Below are 19,533 nucleotides of genomic sequence, written 5' to 3'. Positions count from 1 at the left end.
GAAGTACTATGTATAGTTCTAATCGCCCTGCTATAGAAAGGCCAAAGTGCTATTGATGAAGAGATCCAGCACCACCTCCAGTGTGCTAGTACAGCCTTCGGCTGTTGATGAAAAGGGTGTTCAAGGACAACAACATTAGATCATGGTTTGCAGAGCTGTAGTGGATCCTGCCCTCCTATATGGCTCTAAGACATGATCAGAGATATTGGGAACTGCAGATGCTGGAGAATCCAAGATAACCAAGTGTGAAGCTGGATGGACTGAGATGCTGCTTGGCCTGCTGTGTTCATCCAGCTTCACACTTGGCTCTAAGACACGGCCTGTCTTCAGCAGACACCTCAAGTCACTGGAGCAGTTGCACCTATGCTGCCTGCACTAGATCCTGCAAGTCTACAGGGAAGAAAGATACACCAAATCCAGCGTTCTCTACCAGACCAACATTGAGGTACTGACCACACTTAAACAGCTACAATGGGCTGGGCACATCATCCACATAACCAATATGAGGCTCCCCAAGCAGGTCTCTACTCCCAGCTTCAAAACAGCAGGCGAGCCCCAGGTGGACAGAGGAAGCACTACGTAATATCCTCAAGGCCTCACTGGCAAAGGAGATAGCAAGAACTGCAGCTGAAGTCAGAGCCAATACGGTGTAGAGCTGGAAGGAGCACAGTTGGTCAGGCAGCATCAGAGGAGCAAGAAAGTCAATATTTCGGGTTTACACGCTTCACAGAATTGATGAAGAATGTAAACCTGAAATATCGGCTTTCCTGCTCCTCTGATGCTGCCTGACCTGCTGCATACTTCATTGGTGAAGTGCGGCATTCCTACAGACACATGGGAATCACTGGCCCAAGACTGTCCAAAGTGGAGGAGAAGCATCTGGGAAGGTGTTGAGCACCTCGAGAATTGCCGTTGGGAAAAAGCAGAAGTCAGGCAAAAATTGCAAAAGGAGCTTGCTGCCACAGCAATGCCCCAGCCACCTGTTACCGAGACCACCTTCTGTCCCAAATGTAACAGAGACTGCAGCAGCAGTATTGGTCTGTACAGCCACTTATGGGCTCACTCTTAGAGTGGAAGAGAGTCATCCTCATCTGCGAGGGACTGCCAATGATGACGATGTAATAGAAGAATATTATTAAATTGGAGAGGGTTCGGAAAAGATTTACCAGGATATTGCCAGGACTACAGGGTTTGAGTTATAAGGAGAGGCTGGATAGACTGGGACTTTTTTTCCCCAAGATCATAGGAGGTTAAGGAGTGACCTTATAGAGATTTATAAAATATGAGGGGTATAGATAAGGTGAATAGCAAAGGTCTTTTCCCTCGGGTGGGGTGGGGTTCAAAACTATGGGTCATATTTTTAAGGTGAGGGGAGAAAGATTTAAAAGGGACCTGAGGGGAACATTTTCATATAGACGGTGGGTTGTGTGTTTATAAACTGCCAGGGGAAGTTGTAGATGCAGACACAGTTACAACATTCAAAAAAAAATGTGGACAGGTAGTACATGAGTAGGAAAGATTTAAAGGGATATGGGCCAAATGCAGGCAAGTGGAATTAGCTTAGTATGGAAAACTTGGTCAGCATGTTCAAGTTGCACTAAAGGATCTGTTTCCATGCTGTATGGCACTATGGTTCAAAAAAACTACAACTGATTACATTGATGCAAACTCTTAAAAGTCCTTTTCAAACAAACAATCTTAAACACAATTATAGATTCCACAGGAATTTAAATAAATTAGAAACTTTCCTTAAAGGCCATTACAGAAGCAAAAAAAGAATGTCTGTGTCAAATATCATGTTAATAACATGTGAGAACCAGGATGAATAGCAAATGTTCAAAGGGAAAACGAAAAATAAGTAAGAGAAAGAGAGCTAACATGAGAAGATTTCGGGAGATAACATAAGAGGAAATGCAAAATTCTTTGAAAAATATTTAAAGAGTAAAGCTAGGTAAAATAGGATGGGGCTAATTAGGAACCAAAAATGGGTTTAATCCATGGAGGTGGAGGCAATGGTCTTCATTCAATTTATTATTTTCTTGTCTGGGATGCTCCAAAGAAATCCAATTGTCAATATTTCTACACACAAAATAAGTAGAACTAAATTCATCAAAGTCTCCAAAGTTACTTCAAAACTTTAACTATCAGTACAGCATGGCATTGAAATATCTGATGGCATTTTACATATACCTCTTGTTTCCCGCATAGAAGTGAACATTTCCTTGCTCATGGAGGGCCTGTGCACACAAACTCCTTTGACCATTTATTCGAAGTAATTCTATTTACAAGCAGAAGAAAAGCGTCATCAAAAGACACTTCTTATAATTCTGTAACATTTTAAAAACATGTTGGGAACAGCCGTATATTGCCTACAGTGATCAAACATGCATTTCAGATATATTTGAAAACATTTTACAAACAAATATTCAGAATAGCCTTCAAATCTTTTCCCTGATTCCTTTCATTCCCCTGTTACCGGTTCGTCAAAATAGATATGGTTTATTTTGAGTACTGTTACATAAGATTATGGAGACTTTGTTTCTGATTTTCCTTTCCTTTTCTCGTGAAAAGAGAGATGCATTCTCTAGTGTGGTTTCACAGATGCCACCAACACTTTAATATTTCATAGGTGTAAACCATGATTGTTATCTGCTGTTTGAGTGTGTGTGCATTACAACAATTTATCCTATGTCTACTTTGCAGTAAAAGCCTTAGTAAATAGCATTCTACAAAAGGAACCTGAAATGATTTTCCATTCCATACCTTAGAAACAAAAAACTAAACTGCAATACCGAAATAACTCCACAGAGGCTGGTACCCTGTCACCAAATCACCCTTTATTTACATGTGCAGAGTTCTTGACATCGATCTAGCTGATCCTCAGAGCCAGCTCTCAGAGTGAACAGGATGTCTGACACTCCTGTTTGTACCTGACAGCCAGGCTCCCTGTCTGGACCAGATTAATAGCCCCTATTAGGGAGTTAATATTCTAGGAGGTCACCACATCCCTCCCACTCTGAGACCAAGCACATTGGCCAGTTCCTTTTATTTTGGAGATCCTCCTGGGGTGTTTTAGCACTGTGTCAGGTTCCTCCAACTCTGCCTCGAATACAGGTGGTGTGCAATGCAAGGTAGCTTGATTCTTGCACCTGGAGCATCTCAGAAGAAATTTATTCTCCCATTTAGGCGATGACATTCGCTATGTCCATCTCAGATTCTGAGATATCTTCAAAGCTTGATGGAGAAGGAGGACACATCAGTTCTGGAACAATCAGAAAAGTAGCTGAGGAGCCAGGATTTGCTCTTTTATGAATTTGGTAATCCACATGCTTGTTCAGGACCATTGTGCCTACCCAAACTTAATATACCACTGGTGTATATCCACTTCCAAGCTAATAGTACCCCACCCCTCCAGCCAAAAATCCACAAACAGGACTGTCCAGGTAGACCCATTGTTTCAACCTGCTCATGCCCCACAGAACTCACTTCTTCCTACCTTGACTCAGTCTTCTACCCCTAGTCCAATCCCTACCCACATACATCCATGATTCATCCGACACCTTATGTCGGTTTCAAAGCTTCCAGTTTACTGGCTCCAGCCACCTCCTCTTTCCGTGAATGTGCAATCCCTTTACACATCCATTCCCCACCAGGAGAGTCTTGGGGCTCTCCGCTTCTTCCTGGAGCAAAGACCTGAACCAACCCCACCCACCACCACCACTTGTCCTCACCTCAACAACTTCTCTTTCAACTCCTCTCATTTTCTTCAGGCAAGAGGCGTTGCTATGTGTACACACATGGCTCTAGTTATGCCTGACTCTTTGTAGGGTACATGGAACATTCCTTGTTCCAGTCCTATTCCAGCCCCCAACCACAACTCTTTCTCTGATACATTGATGATATCATTGGTGCTGATTCCCTCTCCCGTCGAGAATTGGAAAACTTCATCAATTTCACCTCAAATTTCCACCCTGCCCTCACTTTCAATTGCTCTATCTCCAACTCCTCCCTTCCCTTCCTCAACATTTCTGTTTCCATTTCTGGGGATAAGAACAGTTCTGAGGAAGGGTCACCGGACCCGAAACATTAACTGTGTTTTCTCCTCCACAGATGCTGCCAGACCTCTGAGCTTTTCCGGCAAGTTTGTTTTTGTTCCTAATACACCACTGGACCTCACCTAGCGTCTACCATGCCTCTTATCCATGCAGGTCCATTTCCATGGTTCCTACATCAAACTTTGTCTCCTGAAGTAAACTGTCTCTCTCGTTTCTCAGAATTTTGTGTCTGACACAGGCGTGCCTGACGGTACACACCCTCGCTCCCAAGGCCTTGGTGGATCAGATTTAACCTGATGCGGAGTCTTTGGCCCATTAGTAACTCTGTCAAGAGCTATCTCTGTAGTTGCGTGAGGGTCGGTCCTGTAATCAAATGGTAACCATGACAGTTTGGTATTGAATGAAGCTGTGGTGGTTTTTTTAAGTCTGCTTTCAAAGTTTGAATTTCTCTTTCTGATTGACCATCAGATGATGAATTGCATGTCCTTATACCATTCAACATTAGGAAATACTCAAATTCCCTGTTGGCAAAGATGGCCCGTTATTTGTGATTAACACTTCTAGGAGTCTGTATATTGCAAATGATGAGCACAGTTTTCCCATCGTTGTTCCCTTGTTTGACAAATGAACTCAATGCATGTCCAGATACTTTGTGTGGGCATTCACGATGACCAAGAACATTGAGGCCATGCATAGTCATTGTGTAACCACATCTAGGGTTTACACATCCATTCGCACAAATGCAGGGGAGTGCTGGTGGCAATTTTTGTCCATGTTGACACTCTGGGCACTGTCCCACCAATGTAGCTATGTCCACATTCAATACTGGTCACCAGACATACCTTCTCGCCAATATCTTCATTTTGGACACCCCGGATGACTCTCGTGGAGTTCTGGCAGCATCTTTTATTTGGGATAGTTACCCTTGCTCCCCATATTGTTATGCTGCAGCTGTACAAAACTCTGGTGCGGCCGCACTTGGAGTATTGTGTACAGTTCTGGTCACCGCATTATAAGAAGGATGTGGAGGCTTTGGAAAGGGTGCAGAGGAGATTTACTAGGATGTTGCCTGGTATGGAGGGAAGGTATTACAAGGAAAGGCTGAGGGACTGGAGGCTGTTTTTGTTACAGAGAAGAAGGTTGAGAGGTGACTTAATTGAAACATATAAAATAATCAGAGGGTTAGATAGGGTTGATAGGAAGAGCCTTTTTCCTAGGATGGTGATGGCAAGCACGAGGGGGCATAGCTTTAAATTGAGGGGTGAAAGATATAGGACAGATGACAGAGGTGGTTTCTTTACTCAGAGAGTAGTAAGGGAATGGAACGCTTTGCCTGCAATGGTAGTAGATTCGCCAACTTTAGGTACATTTAAGTCGTCATTGGATAAGCATATGGACGTACATGGAATAGAGTAGGTTAGATGGGCTTCAGATCGGTATGACAGGTCGGCATAACATCGAGGGCCGAAGGGCCTGTACTGTGCTGTAATGTTCTACGTTCTATGTTAATATGCCATCCTCGACTGTGATGTGTCTCCAGGTCCAAAAATGTCTCAGCTCTGACTGTGACAGCCACTTGGTTTCCCCCATCACCACCAACTGTTTCAGTTTTGTCAGGACCAGATTTTTCTGCATCCAAACTCTGATATTGTCAGCTGTGACTGGAAACGTATCCAGAAAATTTAAAGTCTTTACGGACTCTTCCAGTGACAAAACCATTGGTGGTATTCCTGCTCATGGCAGGCAGCTCAATGCTTCCACATTTACTACTTCAACTACCAGACGGTATTCCAATTTGTAATTATACGCACTTTGTATTAGAACTCACTGCTGAATTTGGCCTGAAACTATAGACGGTGCTGTCTTGTTCTGTTTTTGCAGACCCAGCAAGGGTTGTAGTGCGTTATTATTACAAATTTACATCTGTAAAGATATTGGTGGAACCTCCTGACTCCAAATATGACTGTCAAACTTTCATTCTCTATTTGAACATATTTACACTCTGCAGTCAAAATCTAGGACGCATAGGCTATTAGGTGTTCCTCCTGCAGTACAGGGAGGCATCACATTTCAATGCTACATCTCACTTGGGATGACAGTGTGCCAACGCCTTCGAGGATGACAGCCGTTTCTTCATTTCCCTGAAAGCTTTGGCTTGGCTACGTGACCATTTCCAAGGCTGATCCTTTTTTAAGAGCTGGTGCAATGGTGTTAGGATGGAGGCCAGGTTATTTATGAACTTTCCATAATATTTCACAGCCCAAGGAACGATCTAAGTTCCGGTACAGACATGGGAGCCAGGGCACCTTTGTTCACTCTCACTTTATCTTCAGATCTTGTTGACTTTGTAGCCCAAGTAAGTCACTTGGGGTGCTTGGAACACATTTTTCCCTTCTAAGGCATATGTACACCTGGGAGAAACATCTAAAGATCATGTCCAGTCCTTGTTGGTATTCCCTTTTATTTGCACATCATTTAGATAAATGGCAACTGGGGATAGACCTTATAAAATGTTCTCTGCTATCCACTTAAAAAATTATATAAACTGGTGATACCCCAAATGTGTATTGATCTAAAACCTTATGAGTAATAATTGTAGCATACAGCATGTCTGGAAATCCTCATCTAACAGCAATTGCAAGTACGCATGGCTCATGGACAGCTTCATGAAGGACACCCTCACTGACAGATTTGCCTATAAGTCCTCTGCGAGGGTACTCATCCAACTGTGAAAAGCAGTTTACTATTTATTTAAAATCCCCACAAAAGTGAACAAACCCATCCGGCTTCACAGTTGGTATGACCAATGCTGCCCATTCTGTAAACTGGACTGGTTTGATGATTCAGAGATAATGGGAACTGCAGATGCTGGAGAATCCGAGATAATGGAGTGTGGAGCTGGATGAACACAGCAGGCCAAGCAGCATCTTAGGAGCACAAAAGCTGGAAGCCTGGGGGTGGCGTCCAGAAGGAGGACTTGTGATGGAGGCGGACGAAGGGGTCAGTGGAGGGAAGGTTGGGCTCCCGGTTAGAGAAGTAAGTGCAGAGGCGGTGGAAAAACTGCTCGATGTCCAAACGTGACCGATATTCGTTGATGTGTGGGCGGAGGGGGACAAAGGTGAGCCCCTTGCTGGGGACTGACCATTTGTCCTCAGTCAGGGGGAGGTCTGGGGGGGATGGTGAAAATTCAGCAGGGCTCAGTGTGGCTGTCTTCTCTGGGGTTGCTGGCTGTGTAAGCTGTGGGCAGAGCGATGTCGGCATTGGCTGTGGGCAGGATTGCGTCAGCACCAGTGGTGGGCGGAGTTCTGTCTGCAGTGGGCTGAGTTCCATTGGCAGTGGGCAGAGTTCCATCGGTGGTAGGCGGAGCTGCGTCGGTGTCAGCGGTGGGCAGAGTGGAGTCGGCGTCCGTGATGGGCAAAATGGCGTCAGCGGTGGGCGGAGCGGGGTAGGCTGCAGCAGCAGCAGTGACGGTGATGATTCCTGCAGGTTCCTTCACTTTCTGGCCTTCTGATTTCTGCCACTACTTTTTCCTGTAAGGGAAATGGCACTGGACAAGCCTTGTGGAAGACCTTCCTGAAAGACTTCCAGATATTTAATTACGACTTCACACAGGCACATTTTTCTGTTTGAAAAATGCTCAGCTAATCTAGGTGAATCTTTCTCAACCAATTTCACCCCATCAAGCTTGGGCCCAAGCCTTTTACCACAATCATTAGTAACTGAACCAGCTGCTTCTCATTAGAAACCTAAACTGAAGTTACACCATTAACTTGTAAAGGTTCCCCAGTATAGGTTCTCAGTCTAGCCATGGTCTTGCACAAACATAAAGGTTGGCGTCCAGAGCGAATTTTGTTAAAGACTGGTTCTGCAGTCACTGATATGGCCATGCTGGTACTGACCTCCGTTAGAACTAGGTAACTATTTAACCAGATGTTTATTTTGATTGGTTCTGATTTGGATGTTGCAATGCAATTTAACTATTCCAAACCAGATGTAGGTAGACTTTCCAGGGCGTGCACTCTCCTGAATACCGACCTAAGAGTTCTCTAACTCAGTTTAGGTCTACTGGGATTCTTTTGCTGTCTCGAATCCGCACACTGGCAGCAACTTGCTGGCCTGACGAAAATTTTCACTGGCCAAGGTTTGGCTTTGTTTGCGGTCTTGCTGAGCACTGACCTAGAGTCCCTCTATTCAGGATACATCCTGAGTGAGGCTATGCAATTGAGTGCACTATGTGGTGACCCCAAGCTCAGTTAGACTGGCGAGGGTCCACATCCATTGGAATACCCTGTAAGTCCACTTGCCACATTTTCTAATGACAAAGCCAGTTGTTGTGCCTGTCTGAAGTCTAGCTGGGCATCAGCGAGTGAGTGCTTTTGCATGATTACATTATTAATCCCACGTACCAAAGTCTCTCAGCATCTCATTGAGGGTTAAAACAAAGTCACATTCCACTGCTACTTGTCTTAACCTAGTCAAAAATCCCAGTACGGATTCCCCTGGCTCTCAAAGGGCCACGTAAAACCGATAGCGTCTCAGAATTAGGGGAGGCTTGTGGTTGTAACATCCATGAACTAAATCTCTTGAAAGATTTTGTTATCTGGTGCCTCAGGGAAAATTAGGCTCCTAATAACTGAAAAAGCTGCGGCTCCACAAGCTGTCAGGAGAATTACTCGTTGCTTTTAATCTGCCCACAGAATATAACATATTCTTTCCACATACTGGGCACAGTCTTTGATGGCAGGATCAAATGAGTCAAGCTTCCCAAATAACAGCAAGATGCCAGATATGCTTACCCCAACTCAAAGTGGCAGACAGAGTTTAATCCTGAAAAATGTGAGGTGATTCATTTGGGAGGACAAATTTGAAAGCAGAATACAGGGTAAACGGAAAGATTCTTGGCAGTGTGTGGAGGAGCAGAGGGATCTTAGGGTTCATGTCCACAGTTCCCTAAAAGCTGCCACCCAGGTGGATAGAGTTGTTACGAAAGTGCATGGTATGTTAGCTTTCATTTATAGAGGGATTGAGTTCAAGAGTCATGAACTTATGCTTCTGCTATACAAAACCCTGGTTCGACCACATCTGCAGTATAGTGTTCAGTTCTGGATGTCTCAATACAGGAAAGATCTGGAAGTGTTAGAAAAGGTGCAGAGGAGATTTACCAGGATGTTGCCTGGAATGAAGGGAAGGCCTTATGAGGAAAGGCTATTCTCTTTACAATGACAAAGGATGAGAGGTGACTTGATAGAGGTGTACAAAATGATCAAAGGTATAGACAGAGTAGACAGCCAGAGACTTTTTCCTAGGGTGGACGTAGCTATTACAAGGGGGCATAGTTTTAAAGTGAGTGGAGGTAGATACAGGGGAGATGTCAGAGGTAGGTTCTTTACTCAGAGAATGGTAGAGGCGTGGATTGCACTGCCGGAGAGGGTAGTGGAGTCAGCCTCATTAGGAGCATTTAAGCAGCTATTAGACAGGCATATGGATAGTAGTACAAGGTAGGGATGGCGGTTGGATAGACCTTAGGTTTAGTGTAAAAGTTTGGCACAATATCATGGGCCGAAGGGCCTGTACTGTGCTGTACTGTTACATGACTGTTGCGAGTCAATTTCTTCAGGAGTTGTGTGCTTTTCTCTCATCACCACTGAAATAACTCCACAGAGGCTGGTATCCTATCACCAAGACACCTTTTACTTATACGTGGAATGTGCTTGACACTGATCCAGCTCCCTCAGGCCAGCTCTCAGAGTGAACTAAATGTCTGACACACTTGTTCTTACGTTCCTGGGTTGAGATCAGAAACTGATTACAGGCTGTACACAGAAAATGGAGTCCTTAACAGTCATACCACATGAGACAATTCATGCCCTAATCTCTGTTATAAGAACGCAAGATATAGCAGCAAAATTAGGCCATTGGAGTCTGCTCCACATTTCAATCATGGTTGACATGTTTCTCAACGCTATTCTTCTGCTTTCTGCCCATAACCTTTGATCCCCTTACCAAAGGTAACATCAAACTATATAAATGGTTATTGTCTTTAAATTAAAATAATTAAATTTTGAAGAATATAATGGAGATTTGAATCACATTACTTTGAATCTGATTGATACTTCAATTTTGTGATCAATTTGCAACAGCATTCACAGCACCTAAATTCACACAAAATGTCCAAGGTGGTACATCCCGCTTTGCATTAACATTGAATTTTGTTAACATTAAATGCACATACATATAATGGGAGAGGTACAGTATTCTTACAGTTAGTTAAACAATCAACTGAAAACTTTGAATATGCGTTGGAATTGTTCCTCAGTTGATCCATGTTTATGATTTAAGTGCCCATGATTGTCTTGTTTATCGATAGACAACAGAACTAATGTCTTTACAATCAGCACAGCCACCGCATAATAACACATCTATAAACGCTCTGCTATGGTCTTTGTAGATACTTTTGGGTTCATATCAACACATCAGTAACAGCGGAGATACTAAGTAGAAGATAACGATAAAATCTTACCAATGGTATGTTTATATGATAAAATCACAAGTGAAACCTGTGACCAAGGCAGCGGTTTACATAAGATATCATCAAATGTACCAAAGTCTTCATTAGATAGGTCAGCAGGCTTGGCATTTTCCATAGGTACTGGTGTTGCACTGAACCCAACAGATCCATGAATGTGTTTCGTGATGTCTCTCCGTCCTAAATGAAACAGAAGGCGGCTCAGGGTTTTTTAAGCTCTAACTACAATATAATAATATCTTTATCTGTTAAAATACGAAAAAGCCACAACATTCTACAGTAGAAAAAGAATTAATTCCCAAATATCAAACTGAAAATAAAGTTATTGTATAATTCAGTCTTATATCTATAACTAAAAAATTATATGGGGGTTAATTGGAAATGTTCTGCAAATAGGCAGAGAGATATGGGATTCAGTTAAAACAAAGAGCTGCGGATACTGGAAATCTGAAGTAAAAACAAAGATTTTGGGAGACTCAGCAAGTCAGACAGCATCAGTCGACAGAGAAACAGAGTTAATCTTTCAAATCCAGTGACACCTTGTCAGAACGGAACTGAACTGGGAAAGGATGGTATTTATGTTAATGATGAGCAGTGGAGTAGAGGAAAGGGTGAATAAAATACATGGGATGGTGAAGAGAGAGAGGGAACAAAAATTAGGAGAGGCAAACAAATAGATTGCCAAGGACAAGAGAAGATGATAAATGCTGAACAGGGTGCCAACAAGAAATGTGAATGGCTGAAAATGGAAGCTTGTGCTGTGACAAGCCCATGCAAAATAAGACCTAGGGGAAGGCAGGGGATAAAGAACTTAGAGGAGGGTTTTATATCTAAAATTGTTAAATTCAACGTTGAATCCTGAAGGCTGTAAGGTGTCTAGGTGGAAGATGAGGTATTGTTTTTCCTGCTTGACTAAGCCTTGCTGGATTGCTACTGTTGGCCTGAGACAGAAATATTGGCATTAAAACATGGTGGTATGTTGAAGGGGTAGGTAACTGGAAGCTTGGGGTCATTTTTATGGACAGAATGTTCATGTTCTGTAAAGTGGCCAGCAAGTCTGTATTTCATCCCCTCAGTGGTACAGACCACATTGTAAGCAGCAAAAGCAGTAGTCTAGACTGAATGAAGATATAGGATTGAATTGGCTTCATTATAGCAAACTTTGTCATCATATCCTTAAATATTATTGTATTCTATGCGTAAAATAGACACAGCACGATAGGTTAGGTCTGTTGAATGTCGGCTACAGTTCATGAGAGGTCAAGAAATGATGAAAATAATGAATCAGACCATGTTAAGATTCCTGCTTCAAGTTATTAGAATGTAAATGCTCACAAAAAGGCTGTTAGCCTTTTAATCAGTGAGGATAATAAACATGTCTTGTTAAATAGTTATGAAAAAGGACAAGGACATCTCAATCCCATTAAATGGTCATTGTTGATCTTACCCGCCAAGATTTCCTCATACCCACTTCTAACTCTTCTAAGTCCATTCTTCAGTTCCTTCCTGGCTACCTTGCAGACCTCTAAGCTCTGTCCAATCCTTGCTTCCTCAACCTTAAGTAAGCTTCCTTCTTCCTCTTGACTAGGGGTTCCACATATCTTGACATCCAAGGATCCTTCACCTTACCATCCCCTCCTTGCCTCAGTTGGACAAATCTATCCTGTACTCATAGCAAGTGCTCCCTAAACAACCTCCACGTTTCTGTTGTGCAGTTCCCCGAGAACATCTGATCCCAATTTATGCTCCACAGTTCTTGCCGAAGAGCATTGTAATTTCCCTCCCCCCAGTTAATTACCTTTTCACACCATCTGCTCCTATACCCCTCATGAGGAATATAGACAAGGTGGATAGCAAGAAGCTTTTTCTCCCCCCAGAGCAGGGGACTCAATTATTAGGGGTCATGAGTTCAATGTGAGAGGAGGAAAGTTTATGGGAGATATGCGTGGAAAGTTCTTTACGCAGAGGGTGGTGGTTGCCTGGAACATGATGCCAGCGGAGGTGGTAGGCACAGACACGATAGTGTCTTTTAAGATGTATCTGGACAGGTACACAGATGGGCAGGGAGCAAAGGGATACTGATTAGAAAACAAATGACAGGTTTAGCTGGAGGATCTCAATCGGCACAGCCTTGGAGGGCCGAAGGGCCTATTCCAGCGCTGTAATTTTCTTTTATTCTTTGTTCTTTGGCTATAGCAAAGGCCAGGGAGTTGTGATCACTGTCACTGAAATGATGTCCCAGCTACACATCTGATACCTGGCCTGATTCAATGCCAAGCTCCAAATCCAATATGGCCTCCCCTCTAGTTGGTCTACGTATATATTGAGTCAGAAATCCTTTCTGGACATGCCTGACAAAATCTGCTCCATCCAAACTATTTGCACTTTGGAGGTTCCAGTCGATATTAAGAAAGTTGAAGTCACCCTTGACAACAACCCTATTACTTCCACACCTTTCCAAAATCTATCTCCCAATCTGTTCCTTGGTGTCTCTGTTGCACCTGGGGAATCTATAGAAAGTGACTGCTCATTTCCTGTTTCTGACTTCCACCCAAATTGACTCAGTGGACAAAGCCTCCTCCACAACCTCCCTTTCTGTAGCTGTGATACCATCCCCGATTAGCAATGCCGCTCCCCCACCTCTTTTACCTCCCTCCCTATTTCTATTGAAATATCTATACCCCAGAAAATCCAACGACCATTCCTGCCTCTGTCTTATCCAAGTCTCCGTAACAGCCACAACATCAAAGCTCCAAGTACTGATCCATGCTCTCTAAGTTCATCACCCTTATTCCAGACACTTATTCCATTGAAGTTGACATACCTCAACCCATTGCACTGACTGCCACTTTGCCCTATCAATTGCTTATCCTTCCTCACAGATTCTCTGCTTGCTCTATCTGCCTGTATACCAGCTACCCTTTTCTCTGATCTGTAGCTACAGTTCCCATCCCCCTGTCAAAGTTTAAACCAATAAGATCACCTCTCATTCTTCTAAATTCCAATGAGTCAGGTCCCAAACTAATTGACCTATGCTCATAAGACAATCTCTCCAGACCAGGGATTATTCCAGTGAACCTTCTCTAAACTACCTCCAATGAATAATATGTGTTGTTAAATAAGGGGACTAAAACTACTTAAACTGTTGCAGTGAGACTTCCCTAATTCCCCAGCCCCCTTAAAACAAGGGTAAACACGATGTTTCATGCCATTTTTTTCTCCACAATATGCCCATTTGCCAAATGTTTTCCCACTAATTTAATCTATCAATACCTCTCTACAAACCATTGTAAGCCTCTTGCAACTAACCTTTCCACCTACTTTTGTGTCATCTAAGAGACAAGGCTGGTGAGAAAAGGCTGTTTATGTGACTGGAGCCCGGTGTGCAGTGGTGTTCCACAGGAATCAATGCTGGGTCTCTTAAAGTTTGTGATATTCATAAATGATGCAGATGAGAATGTGGGAGAATGATAACTAAGTTTGTGGAATACAAAGGCTGGCTGGGTAGTTGACAGTGAGGAGGAAGATCATAGGTTACAGGATATGATTGGATTGGTTAGATGAGCATATCAGAGGCAGATGAGATTTACCCTGACATGATGCACTTTGGAAGAAGGACAAAACAAGGGAGTACTCAATAATTGACTAGAAAGCTCAGAGGAACAGAAGTATCTTGGACAGGCTGTCCACAGATCCCTGAAGGTAGCAGGGCAGATTAATAGGGTAGTTAAGGAGGCATATAGGATGCTCACCTTATCAGTCAAGGTTTGGATATAAGAGCAGGGAGGTTACATTGGAGCTGTACAGAATTTTGATTAGGAGTACAAAGTGCAGTTCTGGGCACCATACTATTGGAAGGATGTGATTACATTGACAGCATGCATATGAGAAGTTAGATTAACTTGGGTTGTTTTCTTTGGAACAGAGCAGGTTGAGGGTGTACCAGATAGAGGCATACAAGATTATGAAGGGCATGGACAGGGTGGAGAGAAAGCAACTGTTCTCATTTATTAAAATGTGAGGCTGGATGAACACAGCAGGCCAAGCAGCATCTCAGGAGCACAAAAGCTGACGCTTCGGGCCTAGACCCTTCATCAGAGATTCTTTACTCTCCATCCTCGGTCCGACTCCCCCTCCCTCCCCATCCACTCCAGTTCCCTCTCCCCATCCCCCTCTCCGATGAAGGGTCCAGGCCCGAAACGTCCAGCCCAATGATCATTTGTATGTTCTAGAAAGATTTCTATGGGAATGCAAAGGTCAACTGTATTTCGATATACCCTGATGAAGAGTTTTCATTACTGCCATTTCACAAAATACAAGTGGGACTGAAAAATGTATGATTTGAAGTTTACTATATCTGGTTTTTAGTCAAAATATTCTATATTGTTGAAATGTTTTTAATGTAAAATACACACATACCGTTGCTGGAAACATTTAATGGATAGAAAGCGCAGATGAAACATGCAAAGTGTATTTGTGTGTTTTTTTTGGTTCAGATGTTTAGTATTTTCTAGAAATATTTTCTGCTAAAACATTGTTTTATGAATGTCCTACTTCCAATTACTTTTCCTCTTTAATTTTTGAGGCTCAAGTCAGTTGCTCCTGCAGTGGTTAACAATATATAATCAGTGCATTTTGAATGAGTTTTTGATTTTATTGGTTATCATTGGAAAGACATAGACTATTAAAATCAAAAAGAGGCCATTCAGCCAATCAAGCCTTCTTCATCGACCTTCCAAAGAGCATCCCAACTAGACTCAGCACCTCCCGTTATCCCCGTAACACCGTTCTTCCCACGTGTAATCCACCTAATCTGCACACCCCTGGACAGAATGGAGAAAGTTAGCATGGACAATCCAACTAACCCACATACCTTTGGATTGTGGCAGGAAACCAGAGCACCTGGCAGAAATCCACAGAAACACAGAGAATGTGCAAACTCTACAGACAGATACCCAAGACTGCATTCAAACCCAGCCCCCCAGTGCTGTATGGCAGCAGCGCTAACCACTGTGCCATCGAGCTGCCCTTAAGTGGGGAGAATCAGTTTTAAGATTTTCAAGCCGGACATAACTCCTCTTCAGAACTGAGAAGGGCCATTATCAGACTCAGAATGTTAACTCTGTTTCTCTCTGGATAGTTGCTCTACACGTGTCTCTAGAACTTTTTGTTTTTAAACTATTAGATGAAATAGGTATTAGAGTGTGGGGCTGGATGAGCGCAGCGGGCCGAGCAGCATCTCAGGAGCACAAGGGCTGACGTTTCGGGCCTGGACCCTTCATCGGAGAGGGGGATGGGGAGAGGGAACTGGAGTGGATGGGGAGGGAGGGGGAGTCGGACCGAGGATGGAGAGTAAAGAATCTCTGATGAAGGGTCTAGGCCCGAAGCGTCAGCTTTTGTGCTCCTGAGATGCTGCTTGGCCTGCTGTGTTTATCCAGCCTCACATTTTATTATCTTGGAATCTCCAGCATCTGCAGTTCCCATTATCTCTGTTCTCATTTATTGATGGGTCAAGAACAATGGGGCATACTTCTGAAGTGAAAGGCAGGAGGTTTAGAGGGATTTAAGGAAATATTTTTTCACCCAGACAATCGTGGGGGACTGGAATGCACAGCCTCCTACTTATGATGCAAACTTAAAGCTAATGGTATCGGAGGTAGTCTATTGGATAGAGAAATGGTTACCAGACAGGAAGCAGGGACTTGGAATAAATGATAATAAAATGTGAGGCTGGATGAACACAGCAGGCCAAGCAGCATCTCAGGAGCACAAAAGCTGACGTTTCGGGCCTAGACCCTTCATCAGAGAGGGGGATGGGGAGAGGGAACTGGAATAAATAGAGAGAGAGGGGAAGGCGGACCGAAGATGGAGAGTAAAGAAGATAGGTGGAGAAGGTGTGGGTGGGGAGGTAGGGAGGGGATAGGTCAGTCCAGGGAAGACGGACAGGTCAAGGAGGTGGGATGAGGTTAGTAGGTAGCTGGGGGTGCGGCTTGGGGTGGGAGGAAGGGATGGGTGAGAGGAAGAACCGGTTAGGTAGGCAGAGACAGGTTGGACTGGTTTTGGGATGCAGTGGGTGGGGGGGAAGAGCTGGGCTGGTTGTGTGGTGCAGTGGGGGGAGGGGATGAACTGGGCTGGTTTAGGGATGCAGTGGGGGAAGGGGAGATTTTGAAACTGGTGAAGTCCACATTGATACCATATGGCTGCAGGGTTCCCAGGCGGAATATGAGTTGCTGTTCCTGCAACCTTCGGGTGGCATCATTGTGGCAGTGCAGGAGGCCCATGATGGACATGTCATCAAGAGAATGGGAGGGGGAGTGGAAATGGTTTGCGACTGGGAGGTGCAGTTGTTTGTTGCGAACTGAGCGGAGGTGTTCTGCAAAGCGGTCCCCAAGCCTCCGCTTGGTTTCCCCAATGTAGAGGAAGCCACACCGGGTACAGCGGATGCAGTATACCACATTGGCAGATGTGCAGGTGAACCTCTGCTTAATGTGGAATGTCATCTTGGGGCCTGGGATGGGGGTGAGGGAGGAGGTGTGGGGACAAGTGTAGCATTTCCTGCGGTTGCAGGGGAAGGTGCCGGGTGTGGTGGGGTTGGAGGGCAGTGTGGAGCGAACAAGGGAGTCACGGAGAGAGTGGTCTCTCCGGAAAGCAGACAGGGGTGGGGATGGAAAAATGTCTTGGGTGGTGGGGTCGGATTGTAAATGGCGGAAGTGTCGGAGGACAATGCGTTGTATCCGGAGGTTGGTAGGGTGGTGTGTGAGAATTGGAATAAATGGTTCCTTTTCAGAGTGGCAGGCAGTGACGAGTAAGGTACCGCATGGTTCAGTGCTGGAATCCCAAATGCTCACAATATACATTAAAGATTTGGACAAGAGCATGGAATGTAATACCTCCAATTTTTTTTTTCCTATACATTTGTGTGATTGCTGATTGCTGGCTGGCCAACATTTCTTGCCTATCCCTAGTTGCCCTTGAGAAGGTGGTGATGAGCTGCCTTCTTGAACCGCTGCAGTTCTCCTGCTGTAGGTTGGCCCACAATGCTATTAGGGAGGGAATTCCAGGATTTTGACCCAGCGACAGTGAACGAATGGCATTATATTTCCAAGTCAGGATGGTGAGTAATTTGGAGGGGAGCGTGGAGGTGGTGGTGTTCCCACATGTCTGATGCCCTTGTCTGTCTAGATGAAAGTGGTCGTGGGTTTGGAAAGTGCTGTCTGATGTTCTTTGGAGAATTTCTGCAGTGCACCTTATAGACAGTACACACAGCTGCTATTGAGCTTTGGTGTTGGAGGGAGTAGATACCTGTGGATGTGGTGCCAATCAAGCAGGTTGCTTTGTCCTGGATGGTGTCCAGCTTCTTGAGTGTTGTTGGGGCTGCGCCCATTCAGGCAAGTGGGCAGTATTTTATCATGCTCCTGACTTGTGCGTTGTCGATGGTGGGCAGGCTTTGAGGAGTCAGGAGGTGAGTTACTCGCTGCAGTATTCCTACCTTCTGGCCTGCTGTTGTAGCACTTGTTAATGTGGTGAGTCCACTTGAGTTTCTGGTCAATGGTAATCCCCAGGATATTGATGGTGGGGGATTCAGTAATGATAACACCATTGAATGTCAAGGGATTGTGGTTAGATTGTCTTTTATTGGAGATGGTCATAGCTTGACATTTGTGTGGCGCGCATGTCACCTGCCACTTGTCAGCCCAAGCCTGGAAATTGTCCAGATCTCATTGCATATGAACATGGACTGCTTCAGTATCTGAGAAGTCATGAAAGATGCTGAACATTGCACAATCGTGGATGAATATCCCCACTTCTGACCTTATGATGGAGGGAAGGTGAAGCAACTGAAGATGGCTAGGCCGAAGACATTACCCTGAGGAAGATGTCCTGGAGCTGAGATGATTGACCCCCAACGTTCACGACCATCTTCCCAAGTGTCAGCTACAACTCCATCACCGGAGAGTTTGTCCCCTAATATCCATTGATTCCAGTTTTGCCAAGGCTTCTTGATGACACACTCGGTCAAATGTAGCCGTGATATCAAGGGCTGTCACTCTCACCTCACCTGGAATTCAGCTGTATTGTCCATGTTTGAACGAAGGCTGTAATGAGGTCAGGAGCTGAGTGGCCCTGACAGAAACCAAACTGGGCATCACCGAGTAGGTTACTTCTGAGCAGGTGATGCTTGATAGCACTGTCAATGACACCTTCCATCACTTTACTAACGATCAAGAGGAGAGTGATGGGGTGGTAATTGGCCGGATTGGATTTGTCCTGCTTTTTTTGTACATGACATACTTGGGCAATTTTCCACATTGTCTGGTAGATACTAGTGTTGTAACTGTACTGGAACAGCCTGGCGAGAGGAGGGGCAAGTTCTGAAGCAAACATTGTCAGTACTATTGCAGGAATGTTGTCAGGGCCCCACAGTCTTTGCAGTATCCAGCGTCTTCAACTGTTTCTTGATACCACGTGGAGTGAATTGAATTGGCTGAAGACTGGTATCAGTAATGCGGGGAACCACTGAAGGAGGCCAAGATGAATCATCCACTCAGCACTTCTGGCTGAAGATTGCTGCGAATGCTTAAGCCTTATCTTTTGCACTGATGTGCTGGGATCTTCCATCATTGGGGATTGGGATATTTTTGGAACCTCCTCCTCCAGTGAGTTGTTTAATTGTCCATCACCATTCACGACTGGATATGGCAAGACTGCAAAACTTGGTTATGGGATCGCTTAGCTCTGTTTATCACTTGCTGCTTTCGCTGTTTGGCATGCAAGTAGTTTGGTGGATTCACCAGGTTGATACTTCTTCTTCAGGATTGCCTGGTGCTGCTCGTGACATGCCCTCCTGCTCCCTCCATTGAACCAGGCTTGATGGTAATGGTTGAGTGGGGGATATGCCAGGCTATGAGGTTGCAGATTGTGCTGGAGAACAATTCTGCTGCTGTTGATGGC

General features: G+C 44.4%; 1 protein-coding gene across 1 annotated transcript in view; it reads right to left on the bottom strand.

Annotated features, from left to right (window-relative positions):
- The window catches only part of LOC125463059 (cilia- and flagella-associated protein 54-like), a 437,943-nt gene that overhangs the window by 163,175 nt on the left and 255,235 nt on the right, over window positions 1-19,533 (bottom strand). The window contains exons 42-43 of the mRNA XM_048553715.2: window positions 10,576-10,761; window positions 2,191-2,278 (exon numbers count right to left, since the gene is read on the bottom strand). Of these exons, the coding sequence (XP_048409672.2) occupies window positions 2,191-2,278; window positions 10,576-10,761 (274 nt within the window). The remainder of the gene's footprint in view (window positions 1-2,190; window positions 2,279-10,575; window positions 10,762-19,533) is intronic.

Source organism: Stegostoma tigrinum, chromosome 25, assembly GCF_030684315.1.
Source record: "Stegostoma tigrinum isolate sSteTig4 chromosome 25, sSteTig4.hap1, whole genome shotgun sequence".
Taxonomy (NCBI): Eukaryota; Metazoa; Chordata; class Chondrichthyes; order Orectolobiformes; family Stegostomatidae; genus Stegostoma; species Stegostoma tigrinum.
The sequence above is the reverse complement of the archived record's forward strand: the minus strand, read 5'-3'. Positions and strand labels throughout refer to the sequence as shown.